General features: G+C 38.4%; 1 protein-coding gene across 1 annotated transcript in view; it reads right to left on the bottom strand.

Annotated features, from left to right (window-relative positions):
- Nucleotides 1-1,960: 1,960 nt before the first annotated feature.
- The window catches only part of VSTM4 (V-set and transmembrane domain containing 4), a 36,534-nt gene continuing 25,572 nt past the window's right edge, over nt 1,961-12,922 (bottom strand). The window contains exon 8 of the mRNA XM_082053579.1: nt 1,961-2,125. Coding sequence (XP_081909705.1) covers nt 2,000-2,125 — 126 coding nt within the window. The 3' untranslated portion in view covers nt 1,961-1,999. The remainder of the gene's footprint in view (nt 2,126-12,922) is intronic.

Genomic DNA, 12,922 nt, shown 5'->3' with positions numbered 1-12,922 from the left:
AAAAATATTATGCTCTTTTGGTGGGTGATTAATCTCCTGGGATAATAAAAAGGTAAAACAAACATTTCCTTGACAGCTCAAAAACACAAACATGAAACATGCAAATAATTACTAGTAAACCTATTGATTAGTGGCCTTAGTTTGGAAAGAACTGTTTTGATGAAGGACTAGAGTTGGAATTAGTACTGCACATAATGGCCAGCCTGACAAGCTGTTCTTACATTTCTTTTTTTTCATACAAGAGATTTTTATCTAACATGGAAGCAGGTGGCTGCATTTTACTTTTGCACATCCTGTCTCTAGAGATTATGTATGCTGCTCAATCTCTACTCCCGTTCAAGAAAGTTAAAAAGCAGTTTATACAGACCCACTTAAAATGGTGAAACCCTCCAATAGGCAGCGGTGTGCTCTTTCCCTTTGTTGCATGTGCCCATCCCTGCATTGTCACCCTGCCCTGCTCTCCTTTGCTCCCATGAAGTAACAGGAATAAGGGCATGAGTGTTCCTGCAATGGCTCCCAGCTGTGCTCTGAGCCCTGCTGAGAAGTTGCTGTATCTCTAAAAAGGCCTGGCCTGTAAAGGAAGAAGCAATTCGGATCACCTTGGTTAGGACTGCAAAACACAAGGCTTGCAAGTGCTACTCCAAAATCCACACTGAATGCTGCTGAATGAGTGGACTGTGAAGGCGGTCCATCTCAGACCTGGAGAGGACCTGGCACATGCCAAGTATCAGATCTCCAGAGCCTGATGATGAAGAGCCCGTGCTTTTGCATCTCCATTAACTCTATAGTTACTCAAGGGTTAAAGCTTCCCAAGTGTTTAAAGACATTGAGTATCCAACTCTCCCCGAACTTTGGTGGAATTTGGGCATTGGAGATTTAGGAGCTTGAAACACCAGTCTAGCTATCCTTCATAACTGAAATGCCATAGATGTCACAGAATAGCCCATTTTCTGTGAATGTGTGTCAATGGAAAAGCAAGAATACCTTCCCATTTACTAAGGTGAAGAAAGAGAAATAGTATTTTGTGCAGGGTGTTAACGGAGTCTGCTCCATACTAAGGAGCAGCTGTGTGAGTTTTTCCTGTAGATAAGCAGTTCAATGATGCAGGCCACAGGAAGAAACTTTTGCAGATTTTGGAGCACCAGCATAGGTCAAGGCCAAAACTGTATCATGGTTCTGTTGAAGTCTTTTACTCTATAGCAGATTTTTCCTATTCCCAGTTAGAATTAAAAAAAAAAAAAAAAAAAAAAAAAAAAAGACAGACAGAAAATCCTGGAAAATGTTCCTAAGCTATAAATATTCTTCCTCAAATCATTTGGGTTTAACTGTGAATGTTTCCTTTGGATTATTCTGAAATGTTTGACTTCAAGCACTAACAAACAACTTTACTAAAAGTAACATGAGTTTTTAAAATCAATGCCATTTAGAAAGAGAATTTGAAAGTATAGAAACCAACTCTTTTGACAACTATTTCTGGAGGGGGCAGAGAAAGCAGAAAAAGTAATTTTAACTTTTCTTTTGCTACAGAAGAAAAAGTCTCAGCTTTACTGGGTTAACATTTTCCTGATGGGAAAACCAGCATTCATTTGGTAAATTTCCTGGTCGGTGGTTTTTGTCTTCAGAAGCAGGCTGATATGCATGGATCATGCCACTAGTACTTCTGAGGCTTGCTGAGATGTCAATATTTGAAGCTGGACAAGTCACATTGGCTTCAAAGATAGAATAATGTTCAGTATTGAAAATGTCCCAGGTAGAACTTCAGTCCATTTTAAACAGGGGGGCTGAACACTATGAAGGGTGTCTCTGGGATGTCAGTTGTAGACCAGCTGCTTTTTCTATGATAGCTTTCAACTACATTTTGTTTAAAAGTCTCATAGAAAAATAGAAGTGCATGAATGGAAGTAAAAAAATAAGGACATTTGTATGATTTTTATAAATAAACAACACAGCAAGAATTAAATAGAACACAGGCAAAGGACATTTATACAGGCATGAACTATTACAGCTTGTTCTCCTCGAAGAGTATCTGTGCATAGACTGTTGTACTGGGAATGCCTTTGGCTTCCTGAATTGGCTTCATAAGTTCAAGTTCAGCGTACGTTAAATTCTCCTCTGTGATTTTCGGCTAGGAAACAGAACCAACAAATTACAGTTATGATATCATTACCACTAAATGTATAAGAAGCCTTAAATATTCTATAGAATAGGGTATATTTCTTCCCTCACACGTTAATTCTATTCTGTTGTTAATCAGTTTAGTTCATAGAACATGAAATAAAAATAGTATTAAAAAAGAAACAAGAAATAGTAGGATTTTCAGCTTCGTTTCCAATTTCTCCTTGTTTCTTAAATGCTTAATGTTTTAATTGGACAACTCAGATATTGCAAATTTGAAAGATGCGCGTTAGCAAAATGTTTGGCTTCTTCAATCCTAATTTTCGCAATTTAATTTTAGTTATTGCACAATTCATGATTTTAAATATATATGGCAGATTTTCTTCCCAGCTGTAAACCTTGGACCAGTTACTTCTCCACTCACAGTACCTCTCATTATGTTTGTTAACAGAACCAAAAAATGCATTAAAGATATGCAGAAGAAAGCAAAAATTGATAGAATTGAGCTACTGTCATTCCAATGGGATTTTGTCAATTTTTTCATGCTATAGATGAGTGCAGAGTTTAAAACAAAAGCCATAACAGCAAAGCCATTTGCTGTATTGGTTGAGGTTTATACTTCAGACTATAAAGCTTAGCTAAGAGAGACATTATCAAGAAAATTTACTGAACAAATTTCATGTGGATGACAGAAGAGTTGCCTACTGCTATTGGGGACTTCATCCAGAACTCAGAGTGGTGCCTTAGAGGACACAACTCTTGTGTCTTGTTATTTTGCATGTGTGGCTTGTTAGTTGGGTGTGGGTTGTTCATATCAAATTCACCTCAGAAAATGTAGCGACAAACTCAAGAGTTGCTGTGGAATTCTATATGGAGCCCCAGTACTGGAAATGGATTTTACTTCACCTGTGGAAGATTAAAGCCTGTGCTCCCTGAAAAAGGGTGAAGTGCTAAAGCACTTTGCAAGTGAACAACTGGGGAATTTGTTCTCTGATCTTCTTGGATACCACATTCTAGCTGAATATAACAGTTGTCAAATTTAAGCCTAAATGGGACAATTAAAACAAAGCAAACCAAAACCATTCCAGCCATGTAAATTGTTGCAGTCACAAGACTATACCTAAGAGAGAAGGTTGCAACTCTGAGACCAAAAAAGTCTTTGCCAGTTGTAAAGTGAAAACTGACTCTAAGCTCATAAACCAAGATTTTTCCATACAGTAGTTAAATGTTATAATGAAAAAACTGACATTTTCTAATGCCAAGAGTTTCCTTTATGCTTTATTTACTGCTATTTATTCATTTCTGATTCAACATAAATGATTCCTGTTTCCTTGACATGTGTTTGAGTAATTAATATGTTATCCTCTGGCTAAAAAGATAAACATCTAATATCCTCTGCAATCAGTCCCTGTGCTCCCCTGCTTCCTGTCTTTTGCACTGCCCTGAAATCCTCCCCTTCGCCTTGACAGTTGCTCACACTCTGCATTTCAGATTGTATACCTCTGGGTATATCAGTTTACACTTTTCCAGCATTAGTTTAATCTTCTTTTTTTCTCTGCAGATCTGATCCTGAAATACTTTGTGCAGCTGCTGCTGCTACAAGTGATGTAATAGAAGTCAGTTGATCTGTACACGTGAGTAAAAGCCTTCTGCGGGGCTAACTGCAGGACTGTAACCTTTGCATTTGATTATTCACACACAGTCTTCCCTTCGTGCCCCTCTTGCACAGGTAGTCCTATTTGATCTCAGCTTCTGGTCCTCATTTGATGTCAAATGCTGCACCGTTGACTACACAGGTTACCTGCTTTTGTTGAATTACCTGGTGTAATGAGGTAAATGGACTTCCTGTGGATCTTATATGCAATAGAAATAAAATCACATATTTCTTTGCTCATGTATTAGGACTGAACTAAACCACAGTGCTTAGAAAGACTTCTGTCCTGTCCTGTTAGAAAAAGCTCTTGATGAATTGCTCTGATACTTAACAAATTTTAAAATTCCCTTCTTTCTATCCTGAGAGCGTTAGCTTCAATTTCTAGATATTTAAGTTTGTTAAGTTGCCTTTTTTGATATGTAAAAGATTCATTTTGGGATTTCAAAACTATATATGTCCATCTCTTCAGTAGGTAGTACAGAGGCTAAACACGGGAGCTGAGTTGGGCTGGACATCACAATAGCACCAGCTAATGTTGAAGGTTTTTTTCTCAGTGTATGACAGCACATCTGGTCTCTGTTTGAAGGTATTGGGAGTTTCGCTGCCAAATTCAGTGGGTGTCACCTCAGACCCTAAATGCAGAATGATATACTGCATGTGAAAAGCCTTCTAAAATGAATCTGATAGAAATTTACAATCTATTGGTCACTGCCAGAGTAAAGCACTACATTTCCTAAGACTGACCCAGTGCATCTTTTAAAGCAGAAATACTTTCATTGCTCTGTAGAAATCAAATGCTCAGGGCAAACTAAATCTGTGTATGCTTTCCCCTTTGCTGTTTAATTGTATTTCATGTTATGTTTCCATTTAGAAAATGCTGCATGTCCTAAAATAGCCAACCCAACGCCCAGCTCATGTAAATTTTAGAACTAAGATTTATGAAATCATATTGGCCAGGTGTTTTATTTTATTATCTCAAAATTGCATTGTTTTCCAGTGTAGATTATCTCTTTATTCTTACTTTATTCTATTATGTTTGGATATGAAAAATAACACTAGATTCCCCAAAACAGGTCATTGGGCAGTAGTGGCTGATGTGTTGCTTTCATACATTTTTATGATGTTCCTATAGTAAACATAATTTAATAAAGCCAAAACACACTAAATAAATAATTGCATCTAGAAAAGCAATAAAACCAAATAAAATTAGTACTTTCATAAGTGGAAAAGGTACTTCAATTACTGTTACAAGCAACAGCACACCATAAAATGTGTAGAATAATTTCCCTTATGCATATTTCTAGTATGTAATAATTTGATTGAAAATATGAGGAAACACACAGGAGGTTCAAAATTGTGAAGGGTATACAGTTTTCAGCAAAGGATGTGTAATAACAGTGCATGAAAGCCAACACTACTTCAAAGTAGTGTTGGTAGCCAGGGTTTTTTGCTCTTCTGTACTTCATTTGTCAACCATATGTTTAATTTAATCTTGCTGGTTTGTTTATCCAAAAACTTTCTTTTTTCTTTTTTTTTCTTTTTTCTTTTTTTTAATAACAGGCAGGGAAAGAAAACCAATTCTACAATTTCATCTCTCATTTGGATTGGATAGCGTTTTGGCAGTGTAAACCTGGAATTCTGCCACCGCCTCCTTTTTGGAACAATGGTGTGACTATAATAACTGATATTATAGGCGGGATTGATATAAAGGTAGAAGAGGAAGACACAATGGATGACTGGCCACTCACCTCTCTCTTTCTATCCTGGCTCTTCATTTAGGAGGCCATTGGGATTTCTATGACTACAACATCCTTTCCTGCAAAACTACATTGTTGTTCTGAAGTAATATTGAAATTATTTTTTCAAATAGAATTCTGATCCAAAGTGACATTTCTAGGTACAGTCTTTATATTGTATTTCTCTTTTCTCATCTTGGGTTCACACACTTTGCAGAAATACAAATTAGGAAGACTCATCACTTTCCAGCATATCTTCTGGAAAATGTAAAATGATTCCTCTTCCAGATTTCTTCCAGTTTAATTTTAGTTTATTCCAGTCACGGGGCTTCCCATGGGCGACTACATGGAAGAGTTCATTATATGAACATTTTTCTTAATAAACAATCTGCAAGGTCTATCATTTGAATATTTAAAAGAAACTAAAGTTTATATATGCATAGTTTTCTTTTTATTTGGTTTATCCAGGATGTAAATGTACTAGAAATTACCTAGCAGGGCTGGGTTTTTAATGAAAATTATTCTGACTTTTATGTCATCATTACCAAGAATGTCAATTTTGCTCTTTCTAGGCTTAGCTGGTTTGTTTCATGGCAGTGTAAAGGGTGTTTATTGTGAACACTGTCAGACTGAAAGTTCTTAAAGTTTAAACTAAGACCACGTTTATCCAAATTTGTAATTAGGTGTGAAGCAAATAATGACCTCAGAAATTTAACTTGACTGGAAAAACAACTAATGCTAGCTTGCACTCATGGACTGCTGCAGTCTCACTGTTCCATGAAGGCATCAGTGGTCCTGAAGATGATAAGGTGAATGTGAATTTCTTATTTAAAAAAAAAAAAAAAATCCTCAGATTCTAATTTACTATAAAAAATTAAGCAGAAAAGGGCTCACTTCCAAGTTCACATCAGTCCTAAGTATTTTAGTGACTATTACTGCAGACATTTGCATTTGGAATTCAGCATCTATATGATAGCATGTGATGGAATTTTTGTTTGGGATATGATGCAAAATTACATTAACATGCAACTAGGGCAAGAAAATTATGTTTATAGACAGAACTGAATTTCTGCCTCTGAGTTTTCTGGATTTAAGAAGCATATGTCCCGAGTTCTAGGTCAGAAGTTCATATTTTTAGTAGCTCAGATTTCCTGCAGCAACTCTTGAAAATGAAACCCCACCCTCACTGGCATGCCCTGTGCTCGTGGGTGAATGGACTAGGTCAGCAAGAATAAAACCTTCCCAATTATGCATACATTTACTGGTCTGATTGCCAGTACATGGCAAATTGCCACCTCTGAACTGGCCACACTGTGCCATTTGGTGCACATGGTGGTGCCAGGGATATGCTGTAGGAAATGCAAATGGGAAAGGTAACAGAGTCAAGAGGTGGTGGCAAAGTTTGATCCAGTCTCTAGGAATTACACTTCTCTTCAGGATACTCCACAGCACAAAGCAAGCAGCCCTGCCCCCATGCCATGATGTAGCCCTTTCTTAGCAAGCACATGTTGGAACTACTCTTCCTTTCTCTTGCAAAGGCCAAACCTGGCTTTTTGGCCTTTTCCCTTTCATATTTGAGGAACATCCTGTTTTATATTCAGCTCCACAAGAAAAATGTGGATACTGTTCAGATGACACAGCTCAGGAGCATCCTGTGTCACTGCCTGAGCACACTCGCAAAGTGTCTATAAAGGACTGTTCAGGCCAATTGGATGGGCTCTGGCCACATGGACAGATCGTTGCTTCTTTCTGCATGAATGCCCAGAAGGCAGGAAACTGCATACTGTGTGCAACCTAAGGAAAAGAGGCTAGCCCATCTTATCCTCTGCATATCTCCTTTCCATAAGTATCTCTTGTTTGAAGCTCTGGGAGGGGATAGAGTATGGCTGCCAGCTTGGCCATCACTGGAGGGTCAGCTACAGATGTGAAGGCAAGAGTGTACTGAAGCGAAGATTCAGCACATTTGGTGGACAGGCTGGAACTCCCTTGTCCGGGCTACCAGGACAGGGAGAGACAGCGCATGGTAGCATAGCCGTATTTTTCTAATATACACTAGAAAACTGCCCTCTCCGGAGTGTATGGTCTTTCTTGTGCTGGAATCAGTAGTGTTCCTCAGGGCCATAGGTAACACTTATACTCAAACCCTACGGACTTCAGTGGGATGGCTCCCTCATCGAGGTAGTAACTTAGGAATCGGGAAAATGCTTTTTTCTCTTTAGAGCTTTGGGTGTTTACCAATGTCAGTGTCTTGATTGCAGAAGGAAAGCCAGAGATTCCCCTGGACAAGAGGAACTTCAAAAATTACTTCTGCAGACCTTCATGAAAAATTGAAGCTACGTCTGCAAGGTTAGTTATCCCCTAGAAATGCAACTGCTGGCCAGTAAGAGTGCTGAAATATCAAGGGAGCTATTGTCCTCTCAGTGCCAATGCTGAAAAATACAACATTGGAAAATAAGGACAGTAAGAATTATGACTTTTAGTGGCACTATCAGTTAAAAAGGACAGGTTGACAGGTTCTTTCCACTAAGTTGCCTATTTATTCATCCCTAGAGTTAAAAAATACTTCCCAGACTCCCTGGAAAAAATATCTACAAGAACTTGTGAAGTCTCTTTCGGCGTTACATCTAAATTTTGCTCTTGAATCCCACAGAAGTTATGACAACTAACTCAGGGACAAAGATGATTTACTAAGTCCTGTTGAATGATTTTATTATAAAGAAACAGAATCCCACAAATCTAGGGCAGGTAGTGACTTTAAGGGCTGAACTAGTTCATCTTCCTAACAAAATTAAAAATATTTGGCAGAGGTTTGTCCAGCCTGTTTTAACAGCTTTTGGGGAAGAGCATCCTCACCTTTGCTAATGCTTGATTGCTTTTACAGTTGCAGAGATATTCTTAGATCCAAAACAAACATTACTGGAAATATGGCTGATTTCTTATCCTTCAAAAAGGCCCAAGGACGTAGTTAAAGGTTTTCAGTTTTCTGGTGACACTTTGATTACTCCAAATGTGTCGTCACAGAAAAATCATCTGCTGTGGGATTTTGTAAACACATAGGTCTTGGCAAGAGATTTTATGTATTTATACAAACTGTTTCTTCTTGCGGGTAGAGATAACAACCTGTGATCCGAGTGGGAAAGTAGGCATAACTCAGCAGTTCTGAATATGTTGTGTTCCGAGTGCCAACCTGAATGTGTAAATTATATTCATGATCCTATAAAAATCTCACATCCTAAGGAGATACTGAAAAAAAAAATGTTCATCATTTCTTTGTTTATCATATGAACAATTTTACTTGAAGTCTGTGGAGATCAATGATGCCTTAAGAAACTGGCAACTTAAATCATCACCTATTGTTACATGTTGTAGAAGAAACAACTCTTCTAACAGAGGGTGGCATAGCTTTTCATTTAAAATCATCCAGGAGAATGGAAGACTTGATTGTTTCTAGATGCAGAATCCACAAATTACTGAAAAAATGTATTTCAGTTCCTTTTTCTTTCTCAAGGAAAGGGCTGATGGTACCGACAGGTTAAGACTGATGAGGAATCCTACTAGCTGTGCAAAAAGCTGACTAACCTACCTTTCAATTATAGCTAGCTTGATGTGTATGGTATAAGACTGGTTTGAATGATATAGTGTTTAATTGTAAGCTGAAAAAGAAGATGTGGAAAAAAATCTGTCCATTGGGTACAGTCTTGCAATGTGTAAATTTGGTTCCAGGTTGATGTGAGGCTGAAGCTGCAGGACAGCAGGCTGGAGCATCACTTAGAATGCATGAATTCCCCAGCATAAAAAAACCCCAAACCAGTTCCTTACATGTCACAGCTCTGATGTGGTAATTAGACTGCAGATAATCCAGTTGCACATCTAGACCCTTTCATAAAGGGTCACCAAGGTCACTGCTTCAGATATACAGTGCGTCTGGTTGATTTGTTGTACAATGGGAAATGCACTCTTGAAACATAAAAGTCAAAAGGATTTTTCAGGTGAAGGAAACTTTATGAGTGCCTGTCTTCATTGTTTGATTCAAGAGTATACATCAATGTAGAAAACAGCTAAATGTATAATACTTAAAGTTTGACTTTGCAGAGTACATATAGATGATGAGACCAAGTCACAGCCTTCCCAGTTCCACACGTGTCAAACCCATGTGAAGTTTCTGCTCCAAACAACACCCTTCTGCCTTCTAGACACAGCAGAAGCAGGGAAGCTGTCCTTTGAACGCTTATGAATTCCAGACTTTCAGACATGTTGCTCATTACAGAGTAAGCACGTTCAGTGCAGGGACTGTCCTGACTTGCGCACTGTCAGCCTGTAAGTAAGGATGGGATTTTCAAAGCACCAGAGTAAGCTTGACCTACTCATTTCTGTTGCATCTGTAAAAACTGGGAACATAGATGTATGAGCTGGCTTTGCAAATCTCAGCATAAAGCATATAAGTGGTGCCTGAAAAAGGAAGGCAAGCAGAACAAGTGCGTGATATTATGCTTTCACTCAAAGTTAATAAAATGACTTCCAGAAATTTCCCTCAGTCTTGGGTAACCATAAGCCCTGCCTGTTTCTCAAGTAGCTTTTACATCATCATTATCAAAAGAAAATCTCAGCGATCATACAGTGCCAAGTCACTAGTGATCAAATAAATAATGCTGTCTATGTTGTATGAGCTGCAGATAGAAGGATGCTTCTCTTAAATAGCTCAGCTATGGTCATTCTGCTTCAGAAGTCACACAGGACCAATATGTGTCCTGTAATGGGTAACAAGAGAAGCCAGATACACTCCAGTCAAGCAGTTAGTCAGTGTAGGAATGGCAGAAGCTAACTCTTACATATGGCATGCTGTACACGTACAATGTGTTTGAAGAACTAAGACCAAGGGAATAATTTGTAATATAGGATGTATCTACCTGATTACTTATGTTAGTAGAAGCCGTATAAATCAACAGCAGAATGAAGAAGATTGCTGTCTTATCTGTGCAGGTATTCCTCCCTTTAAAATTTAGTGTGAAAACCATGAAGTCAACAAAAATTGTGCGTAAGTAAAAACTGCAGAATTTGGTCTAGCCTGAAGTCACATCCTTTCCATTTGCTCCAGTGAATCACACAGGAGCTCATAAGCTTGGTGGTGCAAACCTTCATGAAAAGACATCGAAACCTTTTCATTTAGATGATGTTCTATAACTGACACTCTTGGGCTATGACAACTAATCTCTAGGAGGCAATCAAAGGCTTACCAGAAAATTTGGTTGAGGAAGTGTAAGATTTATGTCTACCAACTCAACGGGCTAAGTACTTAAGGCTGTAGCAGAACAGCCCTTAGAGAGCAGAATTTGTGGGCCCCCAGAATTTTCTGCTTCTTAATGACTCTCTGTGCTTCTTGCATGCTATAAAAAAACATCCCTTTTTGCATTTCAGTATCTCTACTTCCTTTGATCTGTACACATTTCTCATTGATGCTAATAGAGAATGACACTGACGGGGAATATTTTTGCAACAAGGGGAGCATAGAATTGTTATTCGGGCTAAAGCAAAAGCAATATGACTTAAGCAGACTTTTTTTAAAGGCTTTACTCAAGGCTGTGCAATTGAACATGATATTAGGCTTTCTCTCTCTCTCTTTTTTTTTTTTTTTAATTTTCATCAAGATTATGTCCATATTTTATCCAGGTTATTGTATTCTTGTAAAATTATACTGCAACCCACTCTAGCATGTTAACAAAAGAAATACTCTAGCTTATTATAAACATCTTTCAAGAAACCAGAAACACATGTCCTCTGGAAATAATTTTGCTGGTATTTAGGTTATTACAAAAAATTTCCCAAAACACTGGAATTATTTTGTAATGTTTTCTTATACTCTAGCTTGTTTGCTTTGGTTTTCTAGAATATTCTCTTGGTGCCCCAGTGTGGTACCTTCCTTGGGTTGCACAGGGAAGCTGCTGAAGAAGTCTGAGTCTGTCTTCATGGTGACAATTACCTACTAACTATGTGCCACCAGTGAAAAAAGACCCAGTGCAGACACCAGCTGTGCAATTATTACAGTTGGAAAGAAAAAATTCTTTTATCCTGCAGAGATTTGGCAAGACGACAGTAGTATTTTTCTGCCCCAAAGCAGACTGAAAACTTAAAATCCAAGAAATTTTTGACAATTGAAAAAATGGGACAGCAAGTATGCTGAAAATCAATTAAATGTTTCATTTAGATGAATTGGATGTCTTTTTCTCTGTAATTATTATCATTTTGTATCTTTGTTGAAACTTCTTTCACTTCAATTACTTTAGTTTCCTCGCTGAAAATAATTTAAAAGCAGAAAAAAAAAATTCTGAGAATACTAAAACATAGAGGAGTTTAACTAACTTTGTTATAAAGGGAGGCAAAAGCAGCAGAAATGAGCAACAGCTCTAGGGGGCGTCTTGCCCAGCTTCTGAATGTGGCTTATAGACCAACTTGGCTTTAGTTTACTTTGCCCTTTAAAGAAGTGCTAGATGAGTTTGGGTCTTGCAGATTGTTTGGATAATATTTGTTAGCTTACTTTTTGACTTAAAACTAACTCACATCCATAGATTTTGTGTTTTCTGCAGGCTGCAATGTCTCTCCAGGTGCACTCTGAGGTGAAATATGAAAGGCAGAAGAGCAGAGCCAGACTCAAGTCTGACAGCAAGGCATTAAAACTGAGGCTGCTGGATGCACACAGCATGCAGATCCTCTGTCATGCTAGGGAAGACAAAGCTGATTTCATTGTTTGGAAAGGCTTTATTCCTGTTCACCTGCAAAGGATTTAAACCTTGACTGGATTTGCATAGCAGGAAGGGAAGAGACAACAGCTATTTGTGGCCCATATCCTTGGATTTATTCTAGAAAAAAAATAGCATCTGGAGACAGATTTACTTCAAGTTCAGCATGTGTTGATGTGCTTTATTGACCTGCAGGAAGAGTCTGAGTGCTTTAACCCATGAGAGCTTTTCCTTGGAGGGCTGAAGACTACTTCTGATGTAGCTGCATGACTGGGCACAGTGAATAGCGCAGTGTGTGCAGCAAAGTGTGACTGTCATCCCCTGATGCTGAGTGGTCTCATCTCTTTTTGTCCCCTCATTATAGCTTTGGCTGGACACAATTACCTACATAGATATGAGATTTTCTTCATGGACTTTTAAAACTCCACTTTCTCTTCTACTGAAACCTGGCCTGAATGAGCAGACCCTGGCCAAGGTGCAATCCCTGCAGGACCCGCAGAGGAGTGGTGAGCTCCATACCCACGCAGCAGTGTTGCCTAAGACAAGGGTGTCAAACTCATTTTCACAGGGGGCCACATCAGCCTTGTGGTTGCCTCCAAAGGCCCAAATGTAATTTTAGGACTGTATAAATGTAGAAGTAGTTGGCCTAAGCTAAAGCTGAGCTGTTCTGAAGTCACCTGGCA

Source organism: Streptopelia decaocto (genome assembly GCF_964273445.1).
Source record: "Streptopelia decaocto genome assembly, chromosome: 5".
NCBI lineage: Eukaryota > Metazoa > Chordata > Aves > Columbiformes > Columbidae > Streptopelia > Streptopelia decaocto.
This window is presented reverse-complemented; position numbering and strand designations above follow the sequence as displayed.